Source organism: Sparassis crispa (assembly GCF_003851025.1).
Source record: "Sparassis crispa DNA, contig_000003F, whole genome shotgun sequence".
Lineage (NCBI taxonomy): Eukaryota > Fungi > Basidiomycota > Agaricomycetes > Polyporales > Sparassidaceae > Sparassis > Sparassis crispa.
The window spans coordinates 3,689,782-3,702,629 of NW_020939750.1; the positions used below are offsets into that span (position 1 = coordinate 3,689,782).

The following is a 12,848-nucleotide window of genomic DNA, read 5'->3' on the forward strand; positions in this document are numbered from 1 at the left end:
CCAGTATGTATACTAGTATAAGGAATGATATCTACGAACAAGAGTACATGACGCGGCGTGAGCGAATGCGCACAGCGGCACAGAGGTCCGGCAACACGTTCCCGGAGAACGCGAAGACGAGCGGCGGCCTCACCTGTCGATGTCTAACAGCGCTCTCCTGGGCACGCGTTGGCCGGGTGCTAGCCCCACCGCGCCGCCCGTCGCCCGTCGCCCGTCGCCTACCACGCCGAGCGGTCGTGTCCCGTCGCTGTAAAGCCGCGAGCCGCGAGCCGAAAACGCTCTTCTGGGGCGTCGATGTCGTACACGGGCAGAGAGCCAGAGAGATCTCCAATGCCGACGCGGACGCGGACGCCGCGGGTAGATTTAGGTTGTGGCGCGTTTTGTCCGAACGTATTTCCGTCTTCGCCGTTTCTTGCTCTTCGGCAGTTGGGCGCGCGCGCGCGCGCGGAAGGCGGGCTTGGGAGATAGTACTCATAGACTCATCCGGAACCATGACCCTTGAAGACCAGAGAACGCGTTGGCCGGAGAAGAGGACGCGTTGGCCACGCGACACGCGCCGCAAGACAGCACGTCCAAATCCCACCTCACGCGCCACGCAAAGCCAGAGTCCGAATCTGAGAGAGAGAGCGTGAGAAAAGACGGACCCCGCGGGCAACACGGGCACCGTGATGACACGACCCGGCCAGCCCGCGACGCAATACAACGCGGGATCGAACGACGAAGGTGCCACGAGAACGCGGAGGACCGGAGGCTCAGACAGCGTGCGCTCGCAACGGTCCCGGTGACGATGCCGAGCGGGGTGTGGCGGCCCGTACGACGCGGGGCGCACGGGCCCGGTTGCCGATTGACTGGGCAGCAGGGGCGGCGGCGGCGAGTACACCACATGGGATGGAACGACGCTCGCTGCGGAGGACGAGGACGAGGACGGGGCAGAGCGGCGACGCGAACAAGAGCGGACACGGCGCCGCTCGCAACGGTCAAAGTACGGTGTTGGGCGCACGAACTCTCCGTTCGCGAGGGACCTTGGAGGCCGGGGGGTAAAGCTTTAAAGCCCAAGGGGGACGTTAGAGCCTGATGGATGGACGGCGGTAACATGCGAAGAGCGGGGGCATCGTCGACGGGCTGCGCGCGCGCTAACGAGCCTTCGGTCGACCGCGAGGAAGAAAAGGAAAGGGGACGGCGCATGGGGACGGCGTGCAGGTGCGCCACTCTGACGTCCTATCCGGTCCCGCCCCGCCAACCGCCGCCTCTCCAAAGCCACAGGACGGCGACCTATATCGGATTTACGGCATTACATCCACGAACCCGACCTGCACTTTCCTTAGCCGGCGACACCGACGACTCGACATCCTATTTCGCGAATGGCGAGAGGGCGGCGCGGCGCCAACGCTGAATATGCGGAGATGTCACGCCTGGAGGGGGGGTCGGTTGGACTCACCTGCGGGCGGTACCAGAGCTGTCGAAGCGCGGCACTCGCTCCGCGCCCTCCGCTCTAACGAAGGATGCAGATCGGAAGGCGGCGATATCGAGAGTAGTGCGTACCATAAAAAGCGGCCAACAGTACGAGGGTGCGGGATCGGGTAGGGGCGTGCAGGCGCAGGGATGGGCATGGGCAGACGGCCGTTGTGTGCGCTGTCCGGGTGCGCGTCCGGGTAGGGCCTCGCGTGTGCGGGCTTTGACTTCTTTGGCAAGGATGCCACCGGGATGCGACGCGAGGGGAGTCGCTCGGGATTCTTGCAGCAAAGCATGTGTTGACCTGCCAAGCTGGTCGAGTTCAGCTCTGTATGTAGGTGCTGTTCGCGGTACGCTGGTGCGGGAGAGTCGGGGCGCGATGTGCGTGAGCGACGCGCGAGGGGCGAGTTTGACAGCAGGTAGTCTGAGCGTGATCGGCTGGTGGGCAGGCCTGACAGGATGAGGTCGTGCATTGCTCGGTGGGTGCTCGTCGGAGTGAGTTGTGCGGGTATCGGACGAGGAAGGACGCCTCTGAGTGAGCATCAAGTGCGTATAGGTCGGTGCATGATGTCGTCATTGCCATCTTCGTCCTCCGTTGCATTAGACACGATGGCCGGCATGACGTCACTCGTCATCCCGCGGACAGTGACGTAGGCAGCGACCGGTCACCACCATGCCCCGCCCTCCGTCTGACGAAGGTCGGTATAGGAGGAGACAGCGAATGAGGGAGACACGAGCGAACCCTTTGTATGGCACCGCTGTGCCGCAGATCAGCGCCTCACACATCAATATTTCAATACTCATTGACTACCGACTAGGTACGACCGATCCTATTTCCAAGAACGCGTCCCCCATTACACGCTCTATCTCAGAGAGCAAATTACTACCGTAACTCCAACGTCTGCGCAACGAGCATACGGCGCACCGAATCGGACGCTCGGTAGCACGTACCTCCTGTGCGCTGGGTCATGTACAATAACGCAGTATATATCCACCAGCTGGGAAACGCAAAGGGCGAACTGCCCGCCCGCGTCGCATCGCACTGTCGCGACGCCGAGGGCGGATGCATCGGTGAGCGATCGAGGCGATCGAGATCGTTCACCGGGTGGGATCGAGTGCGTGCCCACTCCTTTGAACCCATCTATGTAGCCTGCTGCAGGCGCGAGTGCGTCAGTATTAAATAAGGCCTTGGAGGGCCCATGGCCTCCGAGACCCAAGTGGAGCTGACGTCCACGCCGACCGCGAGCTTCGGAGGCGCAGGAGAGAGAACGGGCGCCTCAAGAGAGCCGAGATCTCCGAGTCGTCCAACCCAGTGCATTACGACTTTGGGATGACCAGCCCGTGTCGCGGTGGGCGATTGCCAGCGGGTGAGGATCCGTCACTCGGAGAAGAGAAGGGCGCGCGGAGAGCGGGCGACGGACGTGGACCGGGCTCGCGGGGGCCGTACTATCGTGTGCGTCCACGGGAAACAAATAAGCCAACTGAAGCCGGGGCTGGCAGGCAGGCCATAAGCGCGGCACAGCTCACGGGTTGTAACATCGGGAGGAGAGGACGGCGAGATAGTGGGACGCGCGCGGGCGGGCCGCTGGACTTGCTTCGAGGAGTCTGTTCCAGAACTCTGCCAAGTAGCCCCCCGGTGACGCGACGCCACGCCACCGTGCACGGCTACCGGATTGGGGTGACGCATACGCGTTCACCAATCGGCGTTGAGCGACGGACGCGGAGGCGGCGCGGTTGCTTCGGACGGACACAACGTCGCCGCGAATGGCAGAGAGACGCCACCTTGAAAAGGTGCGGTTCCAGCTGGCACCAGCGGCCTGGGCATGGAGAATGGCCAGAGCGGAGGCGGTCTAATCGGCTGCCATCCCCCCACTGAACATTTGCGACTGGAGAGGCGTGCCTCTGGCGCTGCGCAACGGCCGCGCGCGGACGTCCGACGCCGGGGGCGAGGAAAAGGCGGTCGATGCTCGTTAATGCCACAGTCGCGGCTGTCAACCAGAGAACCGGGCCCACAGGAGGCGACGGCGACGTCACCTGGTATGATATCTCCGCAGAGGAATAACGAAAAGGAACACAAGGAAATGTGCAAGTATATGGCCCGTCACACCGCGAAATGCTCACTCTCCGCCAGCACGGCTCTCATCTCCGAGTCGTCTTCGCCGAGGGTCATCCGACGCGTCGACGTCGGCGACCAGCACATCGGTCTCGTCCCCTAGCTCTGCTGTACCCGCCGATCTCGTACACGCCTGCGTCCTCTGCATCCCGCCGTAGCCGGAAGCGCTTCCCGCGCAGCACCTCTGGATCGCCGGAGGACCCGAGCGCGCGCGCGGTGAGCGTCCTCGCTCCACTGGACGGCTTGGCCGTGGTAGAGACGGGCGCCCCGTGGGTGACCGGCAGGGGGCGCAGGGCACGACGGCGGGAACGCAGCACTCACCGCCTCGCCCGGTATATCTCGCGCAGATCTGGAGGATGACCGGCAGCGGCTGCGCGCATATCTCGAACGCGCAGACGCACACGCTCCGTGCATGATCTTAAACTCGCCTGGAGCGCGCGCGCGCGTCGCGTATCTCGGCCACTCACGCGTCAACATCCGTGCGCGCCGCAGGAGTCGCGAGTACGCGAGGCATGTACTCCGCGACGTGCTCCGCGCCCGGCCCCCACCGCTCGCCGACCAAGCGCGCTACGCCTGCTGGATTACCCGCAGGCAACGTCCCAGCCGGAGCACTTTGGTCTGGTTCCTCCCCCGTCGCAGTCGCGCGGTTTCGTCGACTGAAAGGGACCGCAAATGGGAGTCCCCCCCCCTTTTTTTTTTGCAGGTCTTCGCGGGCGTGGCGAGCACGGCTAGGATGGCCAGTGGCCAGGAGAGCGAGGCCAACAGGTTGTGCTGCAATTTGTCAACGCCGGAAGACGTTGTTTGGCTCTATCTGGGATACCAAAGGGATGGTCACCTCCGCTCCCATTCTGTGAAGCGCGACCCGCGAGCCGACCAGGGCCAAGTTATCGAACGGCTGCGGTCGATTTGAAGGCCCGGCCACGTTCTGCAGCTCAACGTGACGGCGTACGGCGTCGATCGAGGACTTTTTGAAGGCGGTTCAGGACGCGCAGGGGGGGAGGGTTGGCCGCCTACCACATCCGAGACCCTGGGAAGCCCCGGAGAAGAATACGAATAGGCCGGTTCGTGCGCTCGAGGCGCGCCGACCGCTGCTACATGACTCGCATAGCCGCGCACAGGAAGGAGAAGCCGCGCGGGCTCGCAGGACTGCGTGTGCGTCCCGGCGCGCGGCGTCCGGCTCTGGGTCATGCAATGGTCGGTGACGGTCGTTCTCCGTCCGACGAGAGTCGGTAGGTCGCTCGGGCGAGGGAGACGAGATGGGTCGGCTGAGATGGATATCTAGGACGTGCACAGCAAAACCCGTGCCGTCCTCGGGTCGTCGACGTGAACAGACACAGACTCCATATCGCAGCGTCCGCGCGCGCGTACCCCACGCAGGAGACGCGGTGGAGAATCAAACGCGAAGCACACTGTACCCTTCCCCGTCCCGCCATCCATGTGCCAACGCGGTGCAGTGCGGCGCGGCGCGGCTCATATTCGTGTTCGCGTTTCGCGTCTGGTCCTGCGTGCACGATCGCGAGAATCGACTTTTGCTTTTGGCCATTAGATTCCATTTTGAAGAAGGCGTCGCCCCTTACACAGTCTGTCCCACAGAGGGCCATGCTGGGTACGCGACTCCGAGGGCACGCTTCCGTCGGCGTGATCCTCCCGACGCGCTGACCCCGCACCCCGAGCACACGCACTCGGACGCTCGCTCGGTAGCACCGTCACGATGGGGAGATGCGCGCCGTGTACCATCGAGTCGCCACCACCTGGAGATACACGAGCACGGGTGCACGCGCATGCGCACCGCATGGAGGGCCTGGTGTGAACCGAAATGTAGCCCACACGCTGCGGAACGCGGCCGGTGCTGCACAGGGTATGATATGCAAGCGCATGTTGTTGTTGTCGCCGCAGCAGCACGTACGTGCGCACGCGTCTGCTCGTCCGTGCATGCCTGCCAAGGCGCGCCGACGCAAACGAAGACTGGTGCTCGTCGGCGCGCGGGCCTGCAACGGGAGCATCGGCGGAGCGATCGAGGCGATCGAGCGCGAGCGCTCCTGCACCTCGCCTTCGTACCAAGAGCGAGTGCGTGCGAAGCGGTGCGGACGTCTGCAGAAGGGTGTGTTCGTGGAAGTTATATCGGGAGCCGAGGAGCCCAGGTACTCTGAAGAACAACAAAACGACGACTCCCGTCGCCGTCTGCGTGCACCCGTTCATCCGCCCCTCCGGGTGGACCTTGACCCCTCGACGACGCCCTCGTGCGTCTGGCTGACGACGATTTGTTTGCCTAGGAGAGCGCGCACGTGCACCTGGAGTGGGCTTTCCTTGAAGTCCCTAGCGGGAGCAGGTTCATACACCAGGGCGTGCCCTGGAGGAGTCGACTTGTACCGATGCGGGAAGACGAGACGAGGGGATGCCAGCGCAGATACTGGAACAGCCCAGAGTCATGCATATCTGCGCACCCTCGTCGACCGCGCCGGTTCGTCCGCAATGATATACAGCTTCCGTATCCGAGCGGGAATGGCGGTGGTGATGTCTTGGGATTGAGGAGGGTCATGTCGCGCATGTAGCCTAGCCTGGGAGTGTAAGGCTTTGAGGCTTCGCAGCTCTCGATGTCGCGTACCAGCGAATAGAGTTGGACTCGGATATAGACGGCCCTCTGCTCATGCACACTCCGGATCCCATCGGATGGGAGCACGCGGAAGCACTACGTTGTGTGATGTGTTGGACTTTTGCAGGGGATCATGATAGATTAAGCGATACGACCGATAGACATCAGCGCAGCGACGAAAACGGGACGTAGCACGTAGTCTTCCAAAGGCAGTTGTAGATACTCTGCTTCAAACTTCGTGACTCAGGATATCCGGACGTACGTACGTGGTCACACAGATAGTGTGCACCCCACTTGTGTTCTTCACCCAGAAACCTTGCCATCAGCTCCCTCTGCCAGGAGCATCGTTGCAAGCATACCCCAGCGCAAAGATCTTCACTCTGCCAAGTCAAGTTCTTTATAACCTAACAAAATTGAGGGTGCCATAATACATACTATACGTACAACACTCAAATAACGATGGTGATACATTGAACAGTGACATAGAGGAAACGTGATCGTTCATGATATACCAAACATTCGAAAGACAAGCCGCGAAAGAACGCCGTGAAAAATCATACACAACGCACGATGCGGCATAATCGCAGCTCCTAGTCGAGCGACGGCACCGGTGAGCCACCCCTCGCAGCTATGATGCTGGAGCCGCCCACAGAGGTACGGAGGCGCTTCGTCGGGGACTCGTCACCATTCCCACCTTGCGACGGCTGCTCCATCTCTGGAGATGGGGAGGACGACTTGCGTTTCCCAAGTAGGATTAGGTTGGCCGCCTGCCGCGCCGATGAGGATGAGGAAATTTCGGGAATGCCATCATCGTCACACTGCACGGTCTCAGGCGTGCTGGTGCGCGTACCATAGGCATTCGAGGTGACTAAGTTGCGATTGGAATCGTTGCCTGCGCCGGCTGCAGACGTTTCGCCGAGATCTTTATAGTCCTCGTGGGGTTGTAACATAGATTCGTAGGCTCCCCAGATGGTGGCAGGCGTGCTGTTGCGTGTGCCCGGGGCACTTGGGGTTGCCGAATCGGGAATGGAGGTATTGTCTATGTCGTCTGCATACACGTCGCCATAACTTTCAGGGTGCCGTTGGCTTTGCAGTATGTCACAGACTTGCTCCAATTTGACTCGGTAGTCGTGCACGGTAGATGTGGCCTGTAGATTCGCCTCATCACGGAGGGTTGACTGAGAACCACCTGGGGATATAGCCTGCCCGCCGATTTCCTCATTAATTTCAGGAAGGAGAGGCTCATCATTGTCATCCTCTTCGACAAATTCAGTGAGCCATGGGTGATGCCGCGCTTCGGCGACAGTGTACCGCTCATTGTAATCCTTCTGTACCATGCACTCGACAAAGTCCCCCGCTGCGTAGGCTAGGTGAGTGTCCCTTGTGAATGATCGCAGAGAACAAACCTTGATTGCTCAATTTGGGTTCCTGGTTATTCCACGAATGCCATTCGACTTCTCGAGTGGTTACGTGTTCCTTTGTTTCCATGTCCGGGTCTTCAGACCTTTTAAAAGGGAGCGACCCAGTCAACCTGCACGTCGGAGCGCGCATCAGCAGAGCATCTCAAACTACGCGGAAAACCTCAACACACATCTGGAAGACTATGACACCAATACAGAAGCTGTCAACACGGTTGTCGTACCCTTTTTTGTTGTCCGCAAACAACTCGGGAGCATAGTAAGCCGGCGTGCCGCACATACTCTAGTAAGCGCACCCGGCAAACGCGAGCCTCACAATATTAGGTATGTCTCTTGTTGGCGGCATGGAGCGGTGCTAACCTTCAGCAACTCTTTCGAATTTACTGCCTTAGCTAAGCCGAAATCGGCGATCTTGACCTTGGGCGGCTCGTCGTTCGTGAGCAGAATATTGGCTGGTTTTAGGTCTCGGTGGGTGATCCCAAGCTCGTGGAAATGCTGGTGAAAACTCAACTTTTCCATAAACACGGATGGAAAATTGGATGGCACGCACAGCAACACCATCGCAGATCTGACATGTAAGGTGTTGCGCTTCACCCTCAACTAGAGAATATCGGAAGTAAGAGAGAATCTGTGAACCAAACGTACAGGGTGCTCACATAATGCCCCGCCATCGAGGTGCGCTGCGAGATCGCCACCCTCAACGAGCTCCATTACGATATCTGGAGTTAATGGGTTAATTAGCCTCATTGAGAGAAACGATAACAAATCGCACGTACAGGGTTGCCAGGTCTTGCCCTCTCCACTCTCAAAAACCTCCCTGATTTGGCAAATATTCTCGTGTTCAAGTTGGGATAGGATGCTAATTTCCCTCTCGTAGCTTTCCCGATCTACTTTTCCGGCCTTCAAAATCTTGACGGCGTATATCCCATCAGTCTTGTGGACTGCATACACGACTGTCGAGAATGCGCCCCAACCCAACCGTTTACCAAGTCGGTAAAAGTTGCGGATGCTCGGTTTCCAATCGGCAAGATGATGATACACGTATCCTATACGAACTGTGAGAAACGCCGCACACATACAAACTACATGGTTACAACGTACTTGATTCGTTCATACGCGGTTTCTTACCGTTTTTGGTTCCCAAGACTATGTCGTCCCCATCGTCCAATACGACACCTTCGCTTGGAACTTCTCCGTCCTTGGCCTGAACATAGCAAATGACTCAGAGCAGCACTTTGACATCTCGTGCACGTGGGACGTACAAAAGTGCCGTTGGGAGAAAAATTGTAGATAGTAACTATAGAATCTTGGCCATCCTTCCCGTTCCAATCGATGGAGCAGTGACATTTACCTACACACCATGATGCCTTAATCCCACAAAATCAAGAACATAAACATGCACTGCCACTCACCAACAAGAGGATTGTCCTTACTAAGAACAACGTCGTTGGATCTTGAGCGCCCAAGTGTATAGGAGATGTTTTCACGCTGGAATTCGATCCTCTTGGAGCCATTGTATGGGTAGAGGCAACCCCAGAGGTGCGCAAGATCCTCGGATTCTTGGGATGACTGTGAGCTCGCCAGCTGTGTGCTCTGCGTGTCCTGGCTACTACTAGTAGCATATTCGGACGTCGGGTCGACCACGTCCTGACTGTCTTCCAGCGCATCGTCCGACGCCGGGTCTGACATGTTTCTCGCGTCGACCGTCGAGGGTGTGGCGGGCAGTGAGTGTATTCGATCGAATCGATCGCCTCCGCCTACCACGTGCTTGCAATAGTCTGCAAGATACTGTGATCCCTCAAGATACGGACAACCCTTGTAGCTGACGGGGGGGAAGTGAAACGATATAATATGTTGCTCTGATTCACGCTGTATCCACACAGTCGAGGTACGTATGTTATGGTTCGATTTTACCACTCAGTACCATGGGACAAGTCTCATCTCGGAAATGCAAGGAAATTACCTGGCTGCAATGAGACCGTTCGCAGTCCGTGACGTTTCATCGCCTGGGACCAGAGGGTCTAGCCATAGGCTCCTACACAGAACTAAAGTCAGAGCCGTCATGCATATCTTCGTCCGCATCATTATTGTCCGCATCGTTTCGGTGCGCGTCATCTTCGTCCGTATGCTCACCCGAATCCTGTAGAATGGACGGGTCTCGAGGCATATTTCTCCAATCGATGCTCGGTTCTGTTCATGCGTCCACGTCGAGATCGTCCGCCACTGATTCTGAATCCTGAGGGATAGGTTAGTCACCTCCGGTATACACCCAGCCGACGTTATTAAGATGTGGAGGCATAATTGCGTACCTGCTGCTCCGTTTAGTTTCCGCGTCCGCGTCCACGTCCACATCGAAAATCGCTCGGCAGCTTTGTCGATCTTGTGCGGATGCATTCGCAGCAATGCTCGGCAAGTCGATCCAACCCAAAGACGCGTTGTTGAATGTCTAGAACGGCTCTATGTGCCGCACTGCTTCCTGCGTCGTTTTGCTCCTGCGTGTATCGGCGCGCACAAGGATCCAAAGGCATCTATCTCTCGCAACTCGACAGCCCTGTACACCACCCGAAGACGTAGATAGAGTAACGAGGATGGACGCGAGGATGGACGCGAGGTCCACTAGTTTCCTCTCGGTTCGCCCCCTCCAAGTCGGATTGAGGCACCTGCGGGGCATCGATGTCGGGCTGCATAGTCTGAGCAACCTGTGTCCTATCTTTTTTCCATGCCTTCCTCTCTGCCGCGATGGCGGCGTTTTGTACGCAGAGCTCCATGACGAGCGAGATGTACCGCCGCCCGTCCGGCACAGCGAAACATCTCGGGAACGCTCGATGGTCGACAGCACAGGGCTCGCGTGCACCAACCGGCGCTCGCCGCCTGACCTGGACAAAGAGGAACGCCATACACCGCAGGTATTCGCCCAGCACCCCCACCGTGCAGACGCCGCGCACGTCGGTCAGCACACCAAAGTGGGTGAAACGCACCTGCGCGCGAACGCTGCACAGAAGGGCCTCCCGAGCTCTGAGTCCAGCGGTATGTTGTCGGGGCGAGCGTTGAGGATCTGGTCGGCGCGTCCCGTGGTGAATAGCGCCTGGATGAAGTCGATGAGGAGACAACCCTGGCTGTAGCGCACGGGCTCCTTGATCGGTATGACTCCGAGCGCAGCGTCGTACGCCAGAACAAGGGATAAAGCCCCCCGCGCACGCTCGTCCTCGAGAGGCCACCTTGCTCAGCGAGGTTGCACAGGACCTTGCGAAGAGACCGGTCTTGATCCTGATTAGCCCAGTGTTGTTCCTGCCCCGCGACCTCCACTAGTAACGGCTCGGAGGGGTAGCCAGATGTAACACACTCACGATCCTGCCGGACAGAATACCGGTACCTAGTAGAGTCCAGAACCTGTAACTACATGAGCACACGCAGAACACATGGGAAAGAAGGACCTACAGAGGGCGCCCGAACTGCGCAAGGAAGTGAAGCGACGTGATGTCCTGGAGTGTCAGCGTGGCCGCGCGAAGAGGGAACGCGGGCGAGCAGTCGAAAGGCGTCTCCGTAATCGGGGCCTGCCGGAACGACCCAGCAATGAATGGCCCGCTCACAGGGGGCAATGGCGCGATGTCCGCGTCCGTCGAAAGAAAGACCGTGAGCAGAGCGGAGACTGAGATACGGGCGAGGCACGTGCAGAAGGGGTGAAGGTGTATTCCGCTGTTGAGGTGCCTTGCTTTGAAAAGAGTGTCGTCTGCCCCGTCGAAGTAAAACACGACCTTTACGTCGTTCCGGCCTATACTGGACAGATCGATGACCTTGCCATCGATCGCTTCGATGAGCGCGTCGCGCGCCTGAATTGCTAGAGAGGCTGTGTCAAGAATTGCGCGCGAGAATTCCTGGTAGACCTTCAGTACGTGCTCCATACACGCCAGTGATCTTGAGATACTTACGGATGCTCTGCATCTCTCGGTGACTTCGCTGTACAAACTACCAGAGGTGCGGGCTCGATCCTCTGTGAGATATGTATGCCACGCAGACACGAGTGCAGCATAGGTGGGAAATCCGTCTGGAAGGAGTTCCAGCCGCCTTGCACATCGCTAAAAAACATTTATGAGGAAATAGAAGTCGCCGGACTGGGATATACCTGGTGCCCTACGCAAGTGGTAGGCCACATCTGTGTCTCGGAGAGGAAACGTGTCTAGATCTGTTGCCGGTATTCAATTAGAAACTTTACTTTTATGGGACGTTAACGCTCCAGCATACCGTCATTGCCAATGTTGAATGGAATGGTGAAGACGAGCTTTGCTTGCTCGTCGACCATGCGGGACCTTCCAGTGCCCGAGCTTTGGATGATGGAAACGTCAAACGTCACACTGTGACGTTTCCATCATCCAAAGTTCGCATGCCCGCCTCGTCGATCCATTATATTTATGTTGTAGTACAGAAACCTGTGCCAGTAGTCGCAGCTGTACGGCGTCTCCCAGGCAGCTTGGAGCACTATATGGCCTATGTCAGACGGTGCGCTGTCGAGCAGGAGTATTCTCACCATGAGGGTCCGTGAGACGACCCTTCATACTTTCGTCAGAAACGACGTGTTGCTCTTCTTCACGGATTACTTGTGGACGGGTGTTAGAATGTGTAAGCTCACTCGAGCAACGAATGTTAAGGGCGTACGTGCGAGTTCTTGCTCACCCTGTAAGGATTACTAGTAATCCTTACAGGGTAAGATCGATTGCTTGTCTGACGAGTCTTGGACAAGGCCACGGCGTGCGGAGTGGACACGCGAGCGCTCGCCGACTCCGGTATACGTAACGTCATGAAATTTGCTACGCCTGTTGAAAGCGCTGTAAATCGACTGCTATTCTCTATTGCAGAACACAGAAAGGGGCGTACACACAGCGTGCAACAAACGGACGGGTACAGTCACTAGTACTCGCAACAACACGACTAGAGGACTCCTAGCTGACAGTCGAGGCTCTAATTTTTAAGTACGGATCCAGACTGTAGCAGCGACGCGACGACGCGGGTGGTAAGAGTCTCTAGGGACATGGAAATTCAAACTGTCCAGTCTTGAGCGCACCAAACGGAACCGGAAGAAAAACACAAACCAACAAGAAATTTAAAGAACAGATAAGATATCTTAGAAAGAAGAACGCGAGCAGGGAGAGGGTGCGCGATCCAGCGGGCGCCACACCAGCAGACTCAGAAAACGCACGATGGATAGCAAAGCGGAATAAATAAGGGGGAGGAAGGCAGCAAGCACCCCAGGCGACAAGGTCCGTCCTCCGCTGGT

General features: G+C 58.1%; 5 protein-coding genes across 5 annotated transcripts; 2 read left to right on the top strand and 3 right to left on the bottom strand.

Moving 5' to 3' along the window:
* Positions 1-31: 31 nt before the first annotated feature.
* SCP_0413340 (hypothetical protein) lies at positions 32-1,995 on the bottom strand (the record flags this gene model as incomplete). Its single annotated transcript, XM_027758059.1, has 2 exons — positions 32-1,043; positions 1,439-1,995. 2 exons carry the CDS (start codon positions 1,993-1,995, stop codon positions 32-34), a joined length of 1,569 nt encoding a protein of 522 aa, XP_027613860.1.
* A 3,502-nt stretch (positions 1,996-5,497) lies between these two features.
* On the top strand, positions 5,498-6,117 carry SCP_0413350 (hypothetical protein; the record flags this gene model as incomplete). Its single annotated transcript, XM_027758060.1, has 2 exons — positions 5,498-5,776; positions 5,839-6,117. The coding sequence occupies 2 exons, from the start codon at positions 5,498-5,500 to the stop codon at positions 6,115-6,117; spliced, it is 558 nt and encodes a 185-aa protein (XP_027613861.1).
* A 631-nt stretch (positions 6,118-6,748) lies between these two features.
* SCP_0413360 (hypothetical protein) lies at positions 6,749-9,265 on the bottom strand (the record flags this gene model as incomplete). Its single annotated transcript, XM_027758061.1, has 10 exons — positions 6,749-7,515; positions 7,565-7,689; positions 7,750-7,859; positions 7,937-8,071; positions 8,127-8,176; positions 8,233-8,295; positions 8,353-8,622; positions 8,678-8,780; positions 8,839-8,927; positions 8,989-9,265. 10 exons carry the CDS (start codon positions 9,263-9,265, stop codon positions 6,749-6,751), a joined length of 1,989 nt encoding a protein of 662 aa, XP_027613862.1.
* Positions 9,266-10,401: 1,136 nt separating this feature from the next.
* SCP_0413370 (hypothetical protein) lies at positions 10,402-10,760 on the top strand (the record flags this gene model as incomplete). Its single annotated transcript, XM_027758062.1, has 2 exons — positions 10,402-10,603; positions 10,672-10,760. 2 exons carry the CDS (start codon positions 10,402-10,404, stop codon positions 10,758-10,760), a joined length of 291 nt encoding a protein of 96 aa, XP_027613863.1.
* A 121-nt stretch (positions 10,761-10,881) lies between these two features.
* Positions 10,882-11,729, bottom strand: SCP_0413380 (hypothetical protein; the record flags this gene model as incomplete). Its single annotated transcript, XM_027758063.1, has 4 exons — positions 10,882-10,966; positions 11,015-11,451; positions 11,506-11,652; positions 11,700-11,729. The coding sequence occupies 4 exons, from the start codon at positions 11,727-11,729 to the stop codon at positions 10,882-10,884; spliced, it is 699 nt and encodes a 232-aa protein (XP_027613864.1).
* Positions 11,730-12,848: the final 1,119 nt, after the last annotated feature.